General features: G+C 40.1%; 1 protein-coding gene across 2 annotated transcripts in view; it reads right to left on the bottom strand.

The window, feature by feature from the left end:
- EIF4E3 (eukaryotic translation initiation factor 4E family member 3) overlaps positions 1–21,622 on the bottom strand; it is a 524,040-nt gene that overhangs the window by 360,069 nt on the left and 142,349 nt on the right. Inside the window, exon 7 of one of the 2 annotated variants that reach the window (XM_049776966.1) lies at positions 19,380–20,310. The exons of the other annotated variant lie outside the window; for it this stretch is intronic. Within the exon in view, the coding sequence (XP_049632923.1) occupies positions 20,264–20,310 (47 nt within the window). The 3' untranslated portion in view covers positions 19,380–20,263. Of the gene's footprint in view, positions 1–19,379; positions 20,311–21,622 lie in introns of those variants that run through there. 2 annotated transcript variants of the gene reach the window in all.

Here is a 21,622-nt window from a genome sequence, read left to right as displayed (position 1 = left end):
GTTTTTGCTTGGGGGCCACCTGGCTCAGGGATCACTCCTGGGCTCTGCACTCAGAATTACTCCTTGTTGTCATATACCTGTAAAATCACTTTCACTTTTACTTTCCCCTTTTCTGAGATAATTAGCAGAAGTACCCTTAATTACATCAATTCTGACCTTCAGGTGATTTATGTTAAGCTCTGGCTAATAAAAGTGGCAGGGAAAGCAGCAGAATCGAGAAACTTGGCAGGTTTCATAAAATCCAAGAAGCTGCTCAGTACCCCCTGGCTGAAATGCACATTCCCCCCCCCCCCCATGAATTTGGTTTCTTGTGCAGAATTGCAAGCTAAGACCCCAGAACTGCTGGCGTGTTCAGGTCATTATATGGAGTACCAGGGTTTAAATCTAGGTCAGCTACGTGCAAGGCAATGTCCTACACACTGTATTATCTCTCCAGTTCAAATAAGAACTGAGTTTTTAATTGTCTGACACAATGACCACCTTGTTTGCCAAGTAGACAAGGAGTTCAATAGTCTGGGTAGTCAACAAAGTGACTTCCCTATGTAGTGAAACAAACACACACATAGGACTGGGGAAAAAGCTGAATGGATGGGAGGTTGCTCATTCTGTGGTCCAACTCACCAGCTGGGCTTTGTAAGGCATTGATCTTGGGAACGAGTCCCCCAAAACAATGCCAAGTGAAGTCTCTTCAGTCCTCGAGGCACCAAACCAACAAGGCCCAACAGACTCTGTTGGGAGAGATCTTCCTTCAGCCCTGCTGATAGGCCATTGAGACAAAGAGCCAATGAGACCTTTTATGAGGCAGGCCTGTGGCCTTCAGAGGGGATAATCATGGTCTCTAAGGAGAGGAACAGACACATTGGCAATCTGCTCCTATGGTGCTTCATGTCAGCGCTAAGGGGAAGGGCCTATGGAACTGTGAGTGAGTTTCCTGAGGAAGATCATCCACAGGAAGAGGAGAATATGACAATGACATCCTGAAGAGATTGGGGCCTTATTGGGAGATGATGGGAAATAGATGAAAAGAGGACAGGAGATTTTGTTTCAGCAGGGGATACTTCAGGATGAGATCTTTATAAATAGGGCAACTGGGAGCCATGGCATTTCCATATTCTTAGTCCACTGCATCTCAGTTTATGCTGATGACAAAAAAAATGTGGGGCCGGGCGGTGGCGCTAGAGGTAAAGTGCCTGCCTTGCCTGCGCTAGCCTTGGACGGACCACCGTTCGATCCCCCGGCGTCCCATATGGTCCCCCAAGCCAGGAGCAACTTCTGAGCGCACAGCCAGGAGTAACCCCTGAGCATTACCGGGTGTGGCCCCCCCAAAACAAACAAACAAACAAAAAAAAGTACCATACCCAGCTATAAACACTGAGTTAAGAATCACACACAAAACATGGTGGAGCAATTATCATTGTCACAAGAAAAAATATTGGGATGGAGGCAGTCACATTCAGGGATTTGCCTTAGGGCATCCAGCTATGAGGACTTAATGCTGTGGTGATGCTTTGGGGTAATTCACCCAATACCAGTACCCCATTTCTAGTTTCTAGCTATAGTAGGCATCATCAATAAGTGAGTTGGGCTTCTACTTTCTGTACTCTGTTTATCCTGGCAATAATAATGAACTCAGAAATAAGAATAAGAGCCAGTAAGAGTTGATGGTATCCACTTTGGAACATCAGGGGAAAAGGATATCCTTCCTTCTGCACTAAGAGGGTTCAAGAATAGAGATGAAGAATGAAATCCCTCAGGAAAAAAGCCAAAAGTTTAGAGCTCTAGGATCAAGCCCTTCCTTAGTCATTCTCTTCTGAGCTCTAGGATCAAGCCCTTCCTTAGTCATTCATCCTTCCCCTCTTAAACTCGTTTAAGTCTAGGTTGGTTTTCTTATGCCCTGTGATGAACTAGCCTTAATGCAATAGTGCTCAGGGTGTCCTCCTCCTACTGTCCCTTACATGTGATAACCTATGAAACCTTACATGTTTGTTTCCTGGAGAACTCTTACATTAAATAATGATGCCAGGATGGAGGAAGACTATAAAAGTTAAGGTTCTTGCCCTTCAAGCAGCTAACCTTGGTTCAATACCTGACACTGTATATGGTCTCTCAAGCTAAACATGGAGTCAGAAGTATGCCCTGGAACACCATGAGGTATGGCCCCAACCCTTTCCCCCACCCTCCAAATGATGTCTGTGGCACTTTCAAGTATGAAAAAAATGGCTCTAAAAACCCAGGCTTGGAATTTAGTGTGGGATGCATGGAGTAATCAATTGTAGAGGCATGATTATTTAGGGAAAGGGGAACTGGATAAGGGTCTGAGGTAGAGAACCCTTTGGGGCTTTGGGCAATAGACATTTCCCCCTAAGTTTCAGGACCCTTGACTACAAAATAAGGGTGCATCACTAGAAAGGACCCTGATTCAGCTCTAGTGACCTTCCCAGGTTGCTTTTAAATATTCAAACATGCACAATATAGATCCAGGGAGTCCAAAGGTAAGAAAGAAGAAGGTGTCTACTCTTCAAGAAAGCCCTCACCTATAAGTATCTGGCAGATAGGTGCTGCTGAAAAGGCATCCACATTTGGGCTTGTATTCAAAGAGTAAGAATGATGTAACTGATGAAGCCTTAAGGAGTTAACTCACACCAGATCTGGAGAACCTCAAGTGACAACACTGTGAGGGAATCAGCGTGGCTGGAAACCCAATTGTGCTCAAGAGGTCACCTTCCACCACTGTGCTGACAGGGGGGCTCCCTGCTCCACCTTGGCACCAACAAACCCTGTCTTCAACTTCCAGAGTGCAGCTGGTCTTGGTGGTCTGGTAAAAATACTAGCCTAGAAAGCATCCATAGAATCCAGGAAAAATGTGGTCTGCCACACAGACACAGAAAAACCGGCCTATGGCCAGATTTGAAAAGAATTTGATGGGCTGTGCATTTTTTCTTCCTTCCTTCCTTTCTTTCCTCTTTAAAAAATGTGGTCCCCACAATTTACCCTGAGCATTTTTACAAACACTCTGCTCAATAATTTGAATTTATTCCATGAAGAAAGCCTAAGAACTGGTGATAAGAGCTCTACCATCATCACTAACTTCTTATAACATCTGCCTAGTAGACCTGTATTTATTCTGCCGCAAATAAAGACATTTGATCTCTAACAGTTGACTCGATGAATTAATTAGGTGGGTTTGTTTGCAACATGCATCTAAATTTTGTTTTGTTAAATGAAATGAAACGGGGCAGGAGTGATAGTACAGTGGGTAGGGAATTTGGCTAGTATATAGCAGACCTGGGTTTGATCCCTGGCATCCCATATAGTTCCCCAATAACTGCCAGGAGTAATTTCGAAGTGTAGATCCAGAATTAACCCATGGGCCTCACTGAGTGTGACTCAATAGCCAATACAATAAAAAATGAATGAAACATACAAGAGGGTACCTGTAGCAGTTATTGAAATGGCTTAGAAGATGGAGTACAGTAGCCATTTTTGAGCCCAGGTTAGAACTGAGTCCCATCTATTCAGCACCCCTACAGTGCCAGAGAACAAGCTAAACTGGTGTATGCTCCATCTCTGGTTCATTGTAGGGGGCTCTATGAGAATAAAGAGCTGTAACAACTCCTTTAACGGGGCCGGGCAGTGGCGCTAAAGGTAAGGTGCCTGCCTTGCCTGCGCTAGCCTTGGACGGACCGCGGTTCGATCCCCCGGTGTCCCATATGGTCCCCCAAGCCAGGAGCAACTTCTGAGCACATAGCCAGGAGTAACCCCTGAGCATTACCGGGTGTGGCCCAAAAATAAAAAAAACAAAAAACAAAAAACAACTCCTTTAACAGCACCAACAGAAAGGAAACCATAGGAAATCCCATCTTTATGCTCCAGGGACCTGACATATGCTCAAAAACAAGAAAAGCAAAATGTCCAGTGACAGCTGCTAACAGCACACAATTCTTGTCCTGGAACCTGTTCTGTGACATAAACATGAGGCTTAAAGAGTTCTTGAAGATAAGCTAGGACATTGACAAGTGATCAGATTTATAAGCTCAGTCCCCATGGAAGTGTCTTCAGGGCAACTGTTTCTGTTTCTTGTTGGGAAGAGAAGGTATCTGTGTGCATGAAGGCAAGAGGACTCTATCAACTATAGGCAAATTTTTTAAATTTGAAAAAGTCAGGGACTTGTGCAGGTTGGACTTTCCCTCAAGGTACATAGTTAGGGCCTCTGACAGGAATTACACCACAGACATGAACATCATGGCTTTTATTTGGAAGAATTTCTCAGATGAGGGGATAAGAGATATGGTTAATAAACTCTTTGGATTCACTCAAGCACATGGGTGCCTCTTCAGGGCTCCTTGTATTTCTCTGATATCTCCCATAATTTTTTCTTCTTTCATATATCTCTCACTGTGACTTAGCAGTCCAATATTCTTTGCATGTCTAGAAAAGCATTTATCTCACATGGGGTTGATTATTCCCCTTAGCCCCTACCCCCAGAATATTCCAAGGGGACCACCCAATAAGACTAGAGGGCCAAGTGGTAGGGGAAATGTCAAGATATAATTAGCAGTTATGTTCTACAAGTATTTTTCAGGGCCAAAGAGATAGTACAGTGAATAGAACACTTGCTCTTCACAAAGTTGCCCTGGTTTAATCCCCAGCATCTCATATAGTCCCCCAAGCACTACCAGAAGTGATCCTTGAGCGTCATCAAAAATAATCCTCAGAACCATCAGTGTAGCCTAAAAAAAAAAACAAAAGTATTTTTGGGGTATGTGTGTGGCTATTTTCATAAAAGTGAACGTTTTTTAGACTTTAGTATGAAAGAGTGTGTGAGTGTGACTGAATGCGTAATGTTCTTCAGCGGCATTCTGGGGGCCTGGGTCTCTTTGATGTGACACTATGCCCGTCTGTATGGGCCTATTGTAATACTTTACTGGGCTGTACTATTTGGTTTGGGGCTCAGTGGCACTCTAGATATCAGGGTCATACTACAGTGCTGGAGAGTGGGAGCATTTGCTAGTGGGCATCCAACTTGGGTTTTACACATGCAAGATAACCACTCCAGCCTCTTCGGCTAGCTCCTATTCACTGGCCAAGCACCTCTAAAAGGGCCCAGGAGACAGCACAGTAATTAGGGCTTAAGTGGATCCCACATATCACATGAATTCCTAAGCATCTCTAGGCGTAGCCCTGGAGGTCCCAAGCACTACTAGAATGACTCAAGGGCTCCCCCCATACTGATATAGCTCATGCCCCAACAAGTCTCCCTGAATATCACTTAGAAGCCCCTCCCCTCAAAAGTCCAGTCTTGGAGGTCAGGGTGGTAGGACATTTATTTGCCTTGCATGCAGCCAAACCAGGATGGACCAGGGTTTGATCTCTGGCATCTCATATAGTCCCCTGAGCTTGCCAGGAGTGATTTCCGAGTGAAGAGCCAGGAGTAACCGTAGTGCCACCAGGTTTAGCCCAAAAACTAAAAAAAAGAAAAAAAAAAAACTCCAGTCTTGACAAGGTGGAATCATGAATTAGTCCTAGCAAGACCAACATATGAGCCACACTCAACAATCTGAAAAGCACCTTCACACTTAATTTTCTTGGTTTTTTTCACTTTCCATTCAGTTCTGGGGACTTCCTTCTTCCTGTTGCCAGGTGAGAAAACTGAGGTTAATGGAAGTCAGAGGTGACCTAGATATTGGGGACACAGTGCCTCTATGCACTTGGATTTTAGGGCACTTTCCATCCCTCCACACATAGAGACCAGGGTTCCTAAAAATGCCAGTTCTGGAGTTGGAAACAGGCCTGCTATAGCTACACAGAGTCTCTGGGGAAAGTGAACTAGCTTGGGTGCAAAGGCCTGGGAATGCTCACATCAGTGGCACCTTACAACAGAACATGCTAAAATGAGCCAAGGCCACAGAAGCAACAGAAACATTCATGTGGGCCCTAGAAGGGGAGAAAATTGATGCCACTCAGGCTCACAAGTCTGGAACTTCAAGGGCTATCAGTACCTGCTCAGAGCCCCCCAGAAGGGTTACAAAGGTGGGGGTGGATTTCTGCAGGGAAAGGCACCCCAACTGTGTACAGAGTTTGGCACACACATGATGGTGAGCATGTGGGGGACAGCACTGGGGGCTAGCTCCTTGCTGAATCTAAAATGCAGCTTTAAGTTCTAAAGGGTCCTGGAATGCCACTAACATTTTGCAAACTGCCTGTCATGACCCCAAAGGCACGGGGAGGAAGGATCTTCAAACTAAGTGTCAGAATGAGAGATGAACTGGCGTGACCCTACTTCACTCTGCACGTGTTTATCAACCCCCAAAGCTGGGTGGCTGGTGCAAAGCAGCTGCAACAAAGCAGACCCCCAGGAACCTAGCAAACCAGGCTCCCATGCGGGTGGCAGACATCTGGAATGGGGAGGGGGTGTGGTGTTGTGCATCCTGCCCACATGTTTAAGGGAAAATACCATCAGGGATTTCTTTCTGGAATGGTGACAGGAAGGCCGGACGGAACTGTCCGTTTTGAAGGGTTTCTGGGCAGACCATAAAGTGCTCCCAGGACAGCCAGGGGACCATATTTTGTGCAACAGCAATTCTCCTAAATATAGAACGCAGAGCAATCACAAGAAGGATGCGAGCAGTGTCCTTGGATGCTCCACAGAACAGGCGGGTGACAAAGCTGCTAAGAGGGTTTTGCATTGAAATCCTGCATTCCCCGATTTAGCAGAAGGCTGATTTCACTCTCTCACATGAGTGGGCTGCCGAGCAGAACCTCAGCAGTTGCATTTTATAAGCTGCTCCCTTCACTTTGGCCTAGGCCTGTCTGAACAGGTAGAGAAATCCCTGGAACAGACAGCACGTGCTCCCTCACCAGATAGAAGTGAATTTTCTATTTCAAATGCAGGCCCTTAATAACGTCGGCCAGAGATCCCAGGTCCATGTCTTCTGTAGGTTTTTGAACCTCATCTTCACAGTCAAAACATAAAAGGGGAGATCTATAAACATTTCAGATCCATAATATACTGCTTCCGCTAGCCTCCTCTCAATGAAAACTTTGCTCTGGAGAGAAGGTGAGCATTGGCTGCAAAGTCATTTTCTCTGTCAGGGGGGTTTGGCACGCACGGGGTCACGCTGAAATGTGTTTTAATAAGGCCTTTCTCCTTTACAAGGCGGCAGCCTTTCAGCTCCAGCCTGGGCCCTGGAAGAGATGCTCTCAGGTATTCTTTTGTTACCCTAATCAGAGCCAGAAGGGCCATATTGACTTGCAGGCCTTGGGGAGTTATAGTTCTTTTGTAGCCATCTCATCCAAGAAATCAAGTTTGATTAATTTGTCATCAAGGAAAAGTGTGTGATCCATTTGGAGCCAGGCCTTTGAAGTGGAAGGATCAACGTGGACAGCAAAAGCCCAGGTCAGCGGGCAAAACAGCAGTGGTGCCCTATCCAGCTAGGACTTCCCTTCACAGCTGCCTGTTTTCATTTAAAATTAAAAAAAAAATCATAAAATACCCTCTCCACACAAGTGTGCAGGATCTCCTTTGTTTACTTTAATTTTTAAGAGTGATCAGGGCTACAAAGCAAGGGAGACCCAGAAACCATTTAGCCAGGCCACTAAGCTTGGCGGGTAGAAGGATTTGACCTCCTGCCAATCTTAAAAGACCACTGTGAGTGGTTGTGCTCAGGGGCTGAACTCAGTGTCAGCAAGAGCTTCTGGAATGAATAATCGCAAGGGGTCTCCAGCTGGGTCATGGGACAGAGGCTCATTTATGATGCTCTGGTCTTGTTAACCTGCACTTAGTGGAGTTCCCAAACTGCTGAAAATGCATAAGGTAGTGGCCCCAAGATATTATTTAATCCTAGACTTAGTGTCATATTTCTTGTTCTGATGCTATATATGCTTTATAAGGAATTACAGGGCTTTTAAAACTTACAGAGTAAGCAATCCTGAGACATTCCACCGTGGAAGAATCCCCATATTTAACATGTTGGTGCACAGGCCTTTTTATGATGGCTACCCCTCAGGTTTATCTATATCTATATACATATCTATAGCTATGTCTATACATAAAGACACCAAATTACTAAGCAAAAGTCAAGGCTTTTAATGATGTTTGGAAAGCACCAACAAATTAAAATGAACTTTGCGGTTACTGAATTCTGTGTCAAAACTATTATTAGAGAATTTTAAAACAATAATGAGACTAGTGAAAACCCTTAACTTTAGAAATGTAAGGATCATTTTACTTAAAAAAATAAACCTCTGCTTATGACAACAAACATTCCTTTATTCAAACATGAATTGAGTTTATATATATGCAAATATATGAAAGTCACAGATGTTTAAGATGCTGGCTAGTAGCTTAAGTGTTTTAATTTTTTCAGTTTTCGGGATAACGACTGGCAGTCCTCAAGGCTTAATCTTGGCTCTGTGCTCAGGAATCACTCCTGGCAGTGCTCAAGTAATCATATGTAATGTGGGGATTGAAACAGGGTTGGCCATATGCAAGGTAAAACCTTAATCCCTGTACTATCTCACTTCTCTTCAGTCTGTATCCTTCAGTTTTCTTTGTTATTATTACTATTATTTTTGTTTTGAGGATATATCCAACAATGCTCAGGGATAATGCCTGACTCTGAACTCAGGAATTATACCTGGCAGTGCTCAGGGGACCATATGGGATGCTGGGGATAAAATCTAGGTTAGCCTCATGTAAAGCAAACACCTTGACTGCTGTACTATCTCTCTAGTCCCCGGTTTTCATGAAATTTATCAGGCTACTAAATTCTAAGTACCATGATGAAAGGCTGTTTATTTTTGCATCCTCAGTACCTAATTCATCATTGTTATTTAATATTTATTGAGTAAATGAGCCAAAATCCGATCTAATGTATATCTCAGTAATATTAGTGCCTATATCTTTACTATGATGGCATATCAGAATTAAAGGAATTTATGCCCAATACAGGAACTCTCAGGAGCTCCCAATAATTTTCTTCCAGTGACAAATTGGAGTGCTTACAATCCATTGGGAATAATATAGGACTTAGGCTTCAACAGGAATTTGTTCAGCCTACAAGCCACAGTTATCAACTGAATATCCTTCTTATATTCCTGAATAAGGATGGCAATAATATACTTAGGAAATAATGGAAGTTTCATTGCTTCACACCACAATATGTGTGTGTGTGTGTGTGTGTGTGTGTGTGTGTGTGCACCATAAACTATCTAAGCTGGACCCAGACCCAAAGAAGTAAATGTGGAAGTTTTATTGGATCTGGAAAGGAAAAAGTGTTTGTTGTTTTATTGTATAGACGATTGAACACAGTCACCTAATGGCAGGATTGCTAGCAAATACTATATAATCAAAGCACAGATCCATAAGTGATTGGCTTCGAAGATGTACTATCTCCTTTCCCTGTAAAATGAGACTTAGACTTAGAGCACATGAGTAACCTGTTCAAGGCGTTAATGAGATTTCAATCCAATAAAGCACAGTTCAGAATTTCTTTGCATGCTGTCATGTAGTTTTCTTTCTGTTGAGATCCAAGGTTAAGTTGAACATCCTAGAGGATTCAAGCCCAAAAGATTCTCATAGTCTCTCATCAAAATCACCACAAACCTTCCACCGGGACACCTTATATTCTGGTCAAGAAACCAAATTCTACCTTCTGCTCTCCTTTCCCATATCTAGCTGACACGCCTTTGCAAACACAAATAGTGAAAGGTCACCATTAAGAAGCAGCAGAGGGATTTTTTGCATGATCCATCTGTGCTGGGATAATCCAGAGTTGGCCGTGAATATGCTGAAGGGCCTACACAACACCAGCAATTCTTTTTCACCTGCCATCCAAAACCAGTCAAATGTGTTATTCTTGTACATTCTTCAGAGAGGAGTGTCAGGCACGTGCATGTACAGATTGAGCTCTCAGTACAAGATGAAAAAGCATGCTTCGTGTACACATTTTAAAAATTCCCAGTTAAAATCTCCAGAAAATAAGTCAGTGGAGGGAGTGTCCTGGTTGTAACTGCTTTCGTGTCAAATCTGCCTGTGTGGAATGGAGGTCAAGTAGATCTTAAGATGTGTCTTTTTTCCACATACTAAGTATAGAATGAGGGCTGGAGAACCGGCATAGCAGGTAAGATGCTTGCTTGGCATATAGATGACTGGCTGGTATCCTATATGATCTCCTGGCATCCTATATGGTCCTGGTCCTCAAAGCCCACTAGGAGATCTCTTAGCTCAAAGCCAGAGGAAAGCCCTCAGCACTGCCAGGTACAATCTTCCATCCCCCAAAATATAATAAAGAAAATATCATTAATTTTTAACGGTCAGAAGATTTGAAGATTTGGCTGTAAGTTTACCACCATTTGTGTGACCTTAAACAAACTCTTTTAAGATGGGAATGGGTGGGAAGATTATTCAGGGCTGGAGATAGAGTACAGCTTGTTTTGTATATGGCTGATCCTATGTGATCCCTGGTATCACATGGTCCCTCTAGCAATACTGGCAGCAATCCACAAGCACAAAGCCAGTGAATTTCCCATGTATCTTTAAATGCTGCAATTTAGTTAAAAACGAGGTCCTATAAGGAAACTCAGAGATTATACATCAGAATTTTCAATTTCCTCAGAGGAAGCCAAGTGTCAGGAAGACAGTAACAACTTTGGTTGCTCAGCGATAGTGACCTGGGGCAAGTGACTTTCTTTCTTTTGGAGGTCCACACCCAATGATGTGGCTCGTTCTTGGCTCTGCATTTAGGAATTACTCCTGGTGATGCTCGAAAGACTATATGGGATGCTGGGAATCGAATCCAAGTTGGTTACATACAAGGCAAGTAGAAAATGCACAGAAAATCGAAACAACAATGAGAGTATCTGCTTCATAGGGTTTAGGAAAGGAGAGTAAGCTAATGAAATTAATGTGTTCAACTGATGCCATGGAATTCCAGCTTGTTAGCTATATGCTGTTGTTGTTGTTATTATTATTGATATAACAGCTATGGTATGCACACTCAGCAAAAGAACAGCCCAAATACAGACTTACAGAAGTCACTCCTAAAAGGTTTAAATTGACACATACACAACTCTTCTTCTGAATTCAACTTTCCTCAGTGAACAAGGGACTATACTTAAAATTAAAGAGTGATGCCTGTCGTGATAAAATTAGAAGAAAATGCAAGGACAAGCATACTGTACAGGAGGACAGTGGTTAATCTGAGAGGGGTGAGGGAACTCTGGTGGGTAAAGGGCTCACCAGGGAGTCTACAGGGGTAGGTGGCAGATTGAATCTCAACCTGGTTGTTGTTATAATTTTCTTTGCAACAATTCACAGGCTTACACATTTGCTTGGGTTGTTTTCTGTGTCTTTGTTTTATTTTATAATAAAAAGGTTTTTTTTTTTTTAAAAAGGAATGTTTCATCAAACAAAACCAGTGAGTATACAAATTATGCTTACTGGCTTCCAAAATGTTAACATTTTGCTATGCAATGCAAGTCAGTATGGATGTGTTATTGTTTTGCTACACTTGTAAAAATACTTCTAGAAACATATTTTACAATAGGAACCTTGTTTGCTGCATCAAAAAGTACTTCTGGTGAACCAACCATTTGGGTAACATTCTTTGAAAGCCAACGGACGAGGAACACTTTATTATGAGTTCAGGAGGTTTGGGAGAGAAAAGAGATGCATTCTGAAAACCACAATCATGTCCTTTACAACTTCACTATCTTCATGAAATTCCTTTTTTTTTTTTTTGCCCTGAAAGAGGAACACTGTGCTCATGTTTAACTTTGAATTCTATCATCCACTAAAAGGTGAATAATAGGAGTAAAGCTGAGTAAAAGGGAGCAATAAAATCCAAAACTTTCCCCAGAACTTAAGCAAGACCTTACTCTAGGTCCATTTTTCTAGAATTTTCTATGTGGAAAAAAAAAGTGATTTAAGGTCTTGGAGTGAGAGAGGAAATTGAGGAGTAAGAGCCTGTCTGCGTCTTTGAGCCTGGGAGGAGCACACACATTTAGTCATACCATCTGTATAAATGGTACCAAAGTTCAACATGCTTGTGATTATGAGGACTTATGATTTATGCTTGCTAGTTAAATATGCTTATGATTTAAACTTATTTTCTCTGGCAAGAAGTAAGCTAGTCAGCCCCACAGCCAGCCAGATGATGGGAAATAAATACATATTTCAATGATATACATTTTTAATTTGCTGAGCCTTATAAATGCTACTGTTTTCTTTTCTTTCTATAACAACCACCACCAAAAAAAAAAAAAAAACACCCAACAATCTTACTATAAGATTCCAGAGATTTTTTTAAAAAATACATTCATTAGAGAAAAGGAGTTTAAAGCTTTTTAGTACAGTTATTTTACTAAAAGAACCAATGGTATTGATCTCTTAAAACAAGAACAGCAACAAATTATTTCATGTGGGAAAGCAGAGCCTATGCTAATAAAACCAAGACTAGGTTCCCAAAGGACACAATAACCATGAAAAAATAAGCAAACATGAAGACACGGCATGAGTGATCAGACTCAAATGTGAGAACAAGATAGGATATTTTAAAGCCTCAAAGTAGCATTCCCTACCCCTCAAAAATTCATGAAATTCATTGTTACAATTCATTGGGCATCACATAGTCTTTAACTGAATACTTCTACAATGAAAAAAGAAAACTCTGCAGATAAATGAATGGGAGAAATAAGAGTAGTATTTTCTTTCTTTTTTATTTTTGCAGTCAAATTGTCAAAAGGAAGAATAAATTCACTTTACTTGGCCAACTGGGGGACCTTAAGGGCAATATGAAAATAAAAGAGAAAGAGTAATAATTGCCTTATTGTAGAACCCCTTTTGGAAATTTAAAAATTAAAATCCTGTTTAAAGAAAGCAAGGACAAATAAAACATGACCAGCAAATACAAAAAAATTAGAGTATATAAAATGCACTTTCATGAAGTTCAGATGAACCCTATCACCATCATATGTATTCAATAGGGGAGGAAAAAAATAGAAATAGTCTCTTCCTGTCATAGTGGCAACAACAATATACTAAGCATCAGCTAGAAGCATCACATACAATATAGCAACTGGATACAGAACTTCAAAGTTGGAGATATGCTAGAATAAATTAGGTTAAGACAATCACCAAACCTCTGCTTGAAACTTATTAGAGACAATACAGTTAATAAAATTGCATGAAATTTTAAACGAGGGAAGAGAAAAATATTACTCTAAGACCCCAGAGTAATAATTAATGACATTGATTAGAAAAGATCTCACATAAAGCTTTACAAAATAATAAAACACTCATATGAACCTCATGAAATCGTAACTTGTAAAAGGAAGGAGTGTAAATTCAAGGCCTTTTGCAAAACTTGTCCAACATTTGCATCAAATACACCAATCACTACTTTTTCAAATAAGGAAAGTACAGTCTAGTCTTACCTTACTGCTGCAAAGGGCTAGAATAAAAATTACTGACTCATAGAAGCAACTTTCACATGTATCTGAACATCAAACACAACACATAATATAAAATCAAAAATAACGGGAACAGAAAAAAATTTCAGCCTGACCTTAAAATACTGAGCAAATCACTAGATGAAGCCAGATCAAAAGGAAGGGCATTACACCAGCTTGTAGCCATATGTGGAAGGGCCTCAAGCACACAGGGCACAGATGGTATACAATAGGGAGGAAGGGGTACAAGCAGATAGAAAACATCAAGCAAATAAACCTGGTTTGACTTACACAGGTAAGACAGAATGGATAGCTTTGAATGCACAGATAATGTTTTTAAATTAGGGACAAATGGTGTTAGATGCCCCACTGTAAAGTGTGCTCACTGGCCTAAACTCTGAAACGCGATAATGAAATAAATTAATGGAAAAAATAATCTAGGGAGGATATAGGCAAAGGGGTGAGTGACTTGTTATTAAACAATTATTGAGAAGACAGTTAACATTAAAAATACTACAGTTATAAGACACATAAACTAAGGTTTAAGAAGTTTAGGAGGAATTTAATGCATGCTCACAAAATTAATGGCTATTTGAAATAAACTTTAAGTTTATTAAAATGCCCATAGTCCTCATTCATAACAATGCAAAGAGCTACAAAGAAAACATTCACCTTCTTAAATCACTGTTAAAATATTGCTTCTTGGTAATGTAAAAAAAAGATTAGGTTTCCACAAAAACTAAAAAAATTTCATATTTACTTCAAATTCTTTCTCTAAGACAAAGTTGGCAATTAAAAAAATACTCCAAAATAAAAGTTTTGTTTTGTTTTGCTTTGGTTTTTGGCCACACCCGGTAACACTCAGGGATTACTCTTGGCTAAGCACTCAGAAATCACTCTTGGCTCGAGGGGACCATATGGGACACTGGGGATCAAACCCAGGTCCATCCTGGGCCTATCATGTGCAAGGCAAATGCTCTACCGCTGTGCTATTGCTCTGGCTCCTCCAAAATAAGTTTTAAAAAAATTCTTTGATTATAATATTAGAAGATAAAATTTTTGTAATAAAATCTTTCACTTGATTAAATATTAAATGATTTGTTTTTAGACAACAAAACTATAAGCTAAACTAGTTCCAGGCGATTAAAACAGAAACATTTGACACAGATTCATACCTTCAGACTTTTGATTTCTAAAGGACACAAGAACTTAGAATATCCAAAATACTATTTCATTGGATATTCTAATAAAGTACACTCAACACACACATATACAATGGGATCCTAAATTTCAGTCTTAATGATGAACAAAAATACACTGACTTCACAATGACTTTTGCTTATCATTCTCATGGGGGAAAGAATACTTATTTGATTGTTTTGACAGTTCTATGTATTAAAGAATCCCTCCAGTTTAGTAATGCTTTTGCTAAGCTGACTCTAGGAGTGGCAATTAATTTTAGTGGAAATTCATTCCCAGGCTACTTTGATAGTCATTTGAACCATTTTGCGTTATTTTACATGCAATTTTATAGCTCTATAATGTTCATTTAATCTTGTTCAATGATGCTGAACCCCAGATGCCGTAAGACATTATAGAAAAGTAGTTACTGCACATATGGAGTAACTACTTTCTCTGAACATTAATTTCTTTTCTCTTAACAGGCTGAAACAGTATTTAGAAAAGAGAAAAGCCTCCCTTTTCATATAAAGGTATTACATTTTGGACTCCCATAGATGGGCTACCTTGTACTGCTGTGGTCCTCACCATGAAGTTCTTAACGATGAGCATCATTGTCTCAAGTGTTAGTGATTGTAGCTTTCTCAAGCCTCATACAATGATTTTTATTTAAATCAGGTTACCAGGTCACCGAGGGAATAGTGGGAGGGGAAACTTCCTCTTTATGTCACAGTGGGGGTGGGCTATATTCTGGGCTCCTCCATGAGGTCTGGAAATCAATCACACTAGAATAGCTGGGTCATTTGCTCTAACAGCCAAATCTATACCTCCCAGATCTGAGGAATCAAATCTCTAGCATGGGGGCCAAGAATGCTGCATGTTTCTTTAGCTCTGCATGGATTCTCCTGAATCCTTCAGGTTGAGAAGCACTGGTACATGATCTCGAAGGTCCCTTCCATTCTATAATTCCATGAGTCTAAATCCTCTTTTAAAAATTGGAGTTGTGTCAGCAAGATGAAAGTCTTGGTCAGATGGTGACTTTTAGCCAGAATAAATTCACCTAAATATAAGAATACTAAGAGGCTGACATCTATGTGAAAATAGAAAACAAAAGTGGCACAATTGATCTGTAAAGAAGCTACGTGTTTTTTTTCTCATGAGAGAAGTGGAAGATCCACTTCTAAATGCCATTCAGAAACATCACCTACAGCCCCTCTTTTTTTTTTTTTTAATTTTTTATTTTGTCCTCTTCACCTCCTGACTTTTTTCAGGTATTGCTCAGAGATTTTTTTTTTACAACTGCTGTGTCACCAACTCCTAAATTTTAATTGGTTTAAATATATTCTTTAGCGAAATAAACTACCTACAGGCAGTCCTCTACTTTTCTTTGTAAATAGCAAAATATTATAGAATCATTCAACATAGGAAAAGTGAACAGATTTATACTAATATCTTTAATTTTCCACATTCAGAAAAATAACCCAAAACCACCTGATTTTAGTTCTCCTGTTGAATACCATAGAAGATTAAATATATTTTGGTCCTCCTATATATTCAATTCTTCCTCTTTGTAATGTCTTCTAGGTTCAATGAGAATCTATGATTTTAAGATTTTAAAACACATCCAGAGATTTCTATCTTTGGTACTTTTTATTAAGTCTACACTGAATAAAAGAGAGCAACACCTCAACCGAATTTTTATAAAAACATAAAATAAAGTAGAATCTTAAAAAAAAAAAAAAAAAAAAAAAGTTACAGGTAATCCAGAGCCACTGATCCAGTATCATCAGCTGGAAAGCAGCGCCACCAGGTGGCGGCTCTGAGTGCTACCAATCTGGCAGAAATGTGAAAGTTGGGATCTGAGCTGAACCTGTTATGGCAAAGACCAGCTTCCTTTCAAAGTAAGATTATTTTCAAAACCAAACTCCAATACTATTTGTATTAACAATCATAGAAGTTTATAACAATGTCATGTAATAACAGAGATAAATGGACAGACTGATCTCGATTGGAGTGACTTGCTGGGAGGTTGAAAGCCTGAGTGATCCTGAGTGAAGGAAGCTAGAACTGAGATGTATCCTGCAACTTCTCCTTTTCTCTCACTTCTCTCACTTGCTCCTTTACCCTGAACAGATTAGCTCAAAGCTCTGTTGGTAGGTTATACACCATAACTGGTGAACCCAATTGTACCAAAATTTCTTTGCATCATAAAGTTTTGTGTAATTCTTGAACTAAATTCAAGAAGAGAAATTGAGAAGGCTGGAGTCAAGTTGGACTCATTTAAAGTTTACTAGAGTTGTGTTTCCATAATTTTTTATTGTCGTTTGCAATCATGAATTTGATAGTCACAGCATAATAAATATACATGTCTGTTAGAGTACACCTAGCTTTGGAAAGTTAAAAAATTGTGATGGGAAAGCAAACCTTAATACTGAAGAAGTACTGCACAAAGCGCATTAAAAAATAAAGCATGTCTACGCTATTTGTTTTTAATGATGGTCATTTTCTGATTTAAAAAGAGAACCCAGGATAGAACCATCAGTAGGGAATTAGGTACTATAGGCAGGGGAAAATAAAAGTATATTGGGTCCAAGTGATAGTACACTTTGACTTGCACAGGGCAGGCCCGGATTTGATTCCAAATATCCCATATGGTTCCCTAAGCCTACCAGTAGTAATCCCTGCATGCAGAGACAGGTGTAAATTCTGTGCATATAGACAGGTGTGGGACCCTTCTCCTTGGGCCAAAAAAGAAGTATATTAATTTATATCAGAGCCACAGACCTTGAGAAATGGCAAGGATAAGAATGTGAGCACTTGGGATGGCCCTTTTTGTATAATACAAGTGGTACTGGCAAGGAGTTGGCCAAGAAAACAAGGAAGCCTGTTTTCATTGCAGGCTAGTGTCCTGCCCTCCAATAGCTGAGATGGGCCCTACTGTCACTATACATAAAGAATCCCTGGTCTCAGAAATTATTTCCTTGTAAACTCAAATGAGTTTACTTGCTTATTTAATCCAAGACAGTAATGAGGGGTTTTCAAAAGTGTTTAAATCATTCTTAGCTTATTCTAAGTTTATTATAAACTAAATAATCAATTAAGACAATTTCCAAAGCAAAATCGGATGAAGTCCCTCTCTTAATGTCATTTAAGTGACAGGTTCTTAATATCTGTAAATCAAATCCTTCACACAGGTGTTATTTTCCACTGGGTTAGATATAACTGTAAGACTTCTCTGGGGTCTACAACTCTGCTATGTAAGCTCAGTAAGTATGTATTTTTTGTGATATGTTCCATGACCATAAACAACAGAAACTAGAAAACATTCATGTGATCCTAAGATTCCTGTTTTATTTTTTTTTACTTCAAAGACCACATACATGCAGAAGGCAAACATGTTACCACAATGTGTTAAAGTTCAAAAATAAAAATATTTCAAAATCCACTCACTTACGGAAATATATGTGACAATATAATGAAGTCAATAATAATACCTTTCTAATCTGCAGAAAAATATTTATATTATAAAAAGAATTTTTATTTATGTTCAGAAGAATGATTTTAGATATGGATGAATAATTTAAAAACAAAATAGGCATTAGTACAATGTTTAGAAAAACAAGCCCCAGACTTTTGAAAAATGGATCTGATATCTTTATACATGATTTTGAGATTACTAAAAAAAGCTCAGATTTCGGTACAAAGTATTTAAAAACAAAATAAAAACTACTATTGTTAATATGGGTGATGTGGTACAAAAGTAAGCAAAGGGCACAATTTCATAAACAGATATCCTTGAGAGTCTTTTTAAATGTGGAAGGGGGGGCTGGAGTATAGGGGCTAAGGAATTTTCTCTGAATACAGTTGACCCAGGTTCAAATCTCTGACATCGAATATGACCCCTCAAGTACCACCGGTGGTCACTCCTGAACAAAGAGCTAGGAACAGCCCCTAAGCACCACAGGGAATGACTCAATGCCTCTCCCAATCCTCATTGCCCCCAAAGGTCTGAATGTCAATGTTTATTTGCATGTTGGGCCTTACAGCTGCTTCATCCCTCTCTGGTGGGTGAACAGTACAAAAGGAATGAAAGATCCTGGGTACAAAAATGTTCTGAATGCACAAATATTGTGTATAATGTGTAAGCATGCTCTAGCTCCCCTGGCTCCAAAACACCTGCCAGCAGGAAGGAGAGTCTTTAACCAGTCCTGCTCTTGTTCAAGTAAAAGTTGCAGAGGGCTTAGCAGAATAAAAAAAAAAGACGGGCACTTTTCAGGCAAGTCTGTGTTCCAGAGTGGCCACTACCAAGTTAGGCCTTTCTTTGGCCAAACGTACTGCAGCCTAAGCATATTATAATCAATTGCTCTAATAAGTCATATGGACAGAGAGCACTCAAAATTGTGTTCTGTGAATATTACCAGTCTCCTGAAAAGTGACATTTAACTTCCTGCTCCTACATGAAAAGGGAAGGGCAAGTTGCCAGATTGAAGAACTCAGAAAGAACAGAGCATGTAAGCAGGACAAGGAGATCATTCAACAATGTGTCAGGATCAATCTCAAAGACCAAAGTGGGGACACAGAGCTCAACCTTAGAAGAAACTTGATTAATAACAATGAATATTTCATCTCACCTTCATATCAGAAACACAAGGTTTCCTACTGGGGAAAATCCATATGTCCTCCTTTGAGAAGGACAAATTGAAATCGTAGTTAGAAACAGTTCCACTGAGGATCTGGAGACCTAGAACTGATTTCTTTTTTCTTTTTTTGTTTTATTTTTAGGTCAGACCCAGTGATGCTCAGGGTTTACTCCTATTTCTATATTCAGGAAGTAGGACTGGTGTTACTTGGGAAATCAAAAGGGATTCTGGAAATTAAACCTGGGTCAGCCACACACAAGGCAAGCACCCTATCTGCTGTGTTGTCTCTCCGACACTAGATTTGATTTCTATCTTAATAGTCAACTGTGATTATAGGTTAATGTTAGGCAGCCCATCTAGTGGTGTCCTTTCATCTCTAAAAAATAAATAAATAACGCCTCATAAAGGAAAAAGATGTGTGTGCTTTCGTGCAAAATCAGTTTAAGTACAGTTTTTCTTTTCCTTGGGCCAGAAAAGAACACTGTCTGTTGCAGAGTACGTAGCAATGTGTCACAATAAATAATCAGAAGACAGGTTTCACCAAGCTACAATTCCTAGAGTACAGTGTTGCTTTTCAAAAGCAGTATTGTCATGATTATGCATATTCTCATGAACTAGGTACAGCCGAGCTGCTTAAAGGGAAACCAATTTCTTGTGCCTCAATGAAAGGGGAGTGTAGAAAACAATAATTAGACTGTATGAGAAATTTAAGAGGGAAAAAAAAAAACAAAAAACAAAGGATGAAAAAGAACAGAGAATTTAGAAAGCCAAAAACTAAAAATGTAAAAAAGCAAGTCATGTGATGGTAGAAACCCACACAATCTCCCCCACCCCACCTGCCACTTTGAGTCCTAATTGGCCAGTCTGCACGGACAGAAACCCACTCTACATTGACCAGCAACAGGCTTCGGCAAGTCTTCTCTTCACTCTCCCTCCTGTTAAGACCGTTTCCAAAACCAATCAGCAAAGGACAAAGAATTCTTTACAGAGTGCAATTAGTGTTTTCCACGTCCACCTTCAAAAGCATGATGCTCTTCATGGGCTAAAGGACAGAAAAAAACAAAAAAGAAAAAAAGGAAAGAAAACTTTAAGCAAAGGATGGGGCAACCCTCCTCTCGGCATCTCATTCAGTTTTCCCCAAACGTTGGCAAGAACTCAAATACCTTTTTGTGCCAGTAACTGTTAGCTAAGGCGTGCATTTCCTGAGAAATGTAATAATGAAAATTAAAACAAGAAATAAACAAGCCATGGCATGCTGCCTGCTTCTCTGTGCTGTGCCGGAGAGGATGAGTAATCCCGGCAAGCTGATTAAGAGAATATGTTGGGCTGTGAGCAAAGGCTTCAGGGAAAATGCATCCCACAGAATGCATGGAGGGGTGGGGTGGGCAGGGGGGCTGATGTTACCCAAGACAGGGCCATTCACAAGCCTAGCTTGAAAAATAAAACAAGACAAAAATAAAACAAAGAACAACACAAGGCTGGGAGCAATTACACATGTCCTTCTCCCCTCACCTCGAAACACTCTCTGTGGCAAATGAAGTTTCATGAAAGTGATTATATTTTCTAATCCCCACACTTCCAACGCTATGGTCTGTTTTGCAAAAGTACCGAGAACAATATAAAACACTAGAAAAAAAAATCTGTGCTCAAAAAATACTTTCAAAGACTTAAGACTTCATAAAGCACAAGTTGGAAATGGTAGACCCAATAAAATCATGACATTTCCTCTGAGTCAAAGGGCCACATTTGAAGATGGGCTTTCCAAACAAGGTGTCCCATCTGTCAGTAGACAGACTCTCATGGTCTGGGTCTGAATAAGCTGAAGGTAATTCACTTCCCTGTGCCCTCTCTACCTCACCGTCTCTCTATTGGTGAATGAAGTTCACAAAGGGCACAGGAAGGGCTGGCCTGTCTCACATGTTATGTCCCTCCCAAATTCTCTATTTTCCATATGGACTAAATTCTTCACACTGGTGCTAAGGAGGAACACTTTCCCTATAAAGCATCCTGGCTGTTTACCCCTCATCACTGGGATCAAACAATAGTAGAAGCCCACCAAACGGTTTCCAAGGCTCCCTAGGGCTGGCTTTTCCTAACTCTGGCCTGGAATCCAAACTGAACATTTCTCACATAGATGACCTTACAAATATTTCACTTTTAGTGTTCCTTTTTGGTTCTTAAGAAGGTTTTTGTTTTGTTTTGTTTTATTGCTCAGCAATAAAATATAGAGTTTCTGAGATAAGTCAGGAAGCTACAGACCTCTCAGTGATGCTGGGCTCCAAATGATCAAAAAGAAATGAGAGACCCTCTACAGATGGGTTACTTCTAGGTGTGAGGGCCAATGTGGGTAGTCA

This window comes from Suncus etruscus, chromosome 7, assembly GCF_024139225.1.
Source record: "Suncus etruscus isolate mSunEtr1 chromosome 7, mSunEtr1.pri.cur, whole genome shotgun sequence".
Lineage (NCBI taxonomy): Eukaryota > Metazoa > Chordata > Mammalia > Eulipotyphla > Soricidae > Suncus > Suncus etruscus.
The sequence above is the reverse complement of the archived record's forward strand: the minus strand, read 5'-3'. Positions and strand labels throughout refer to the sequence as shown.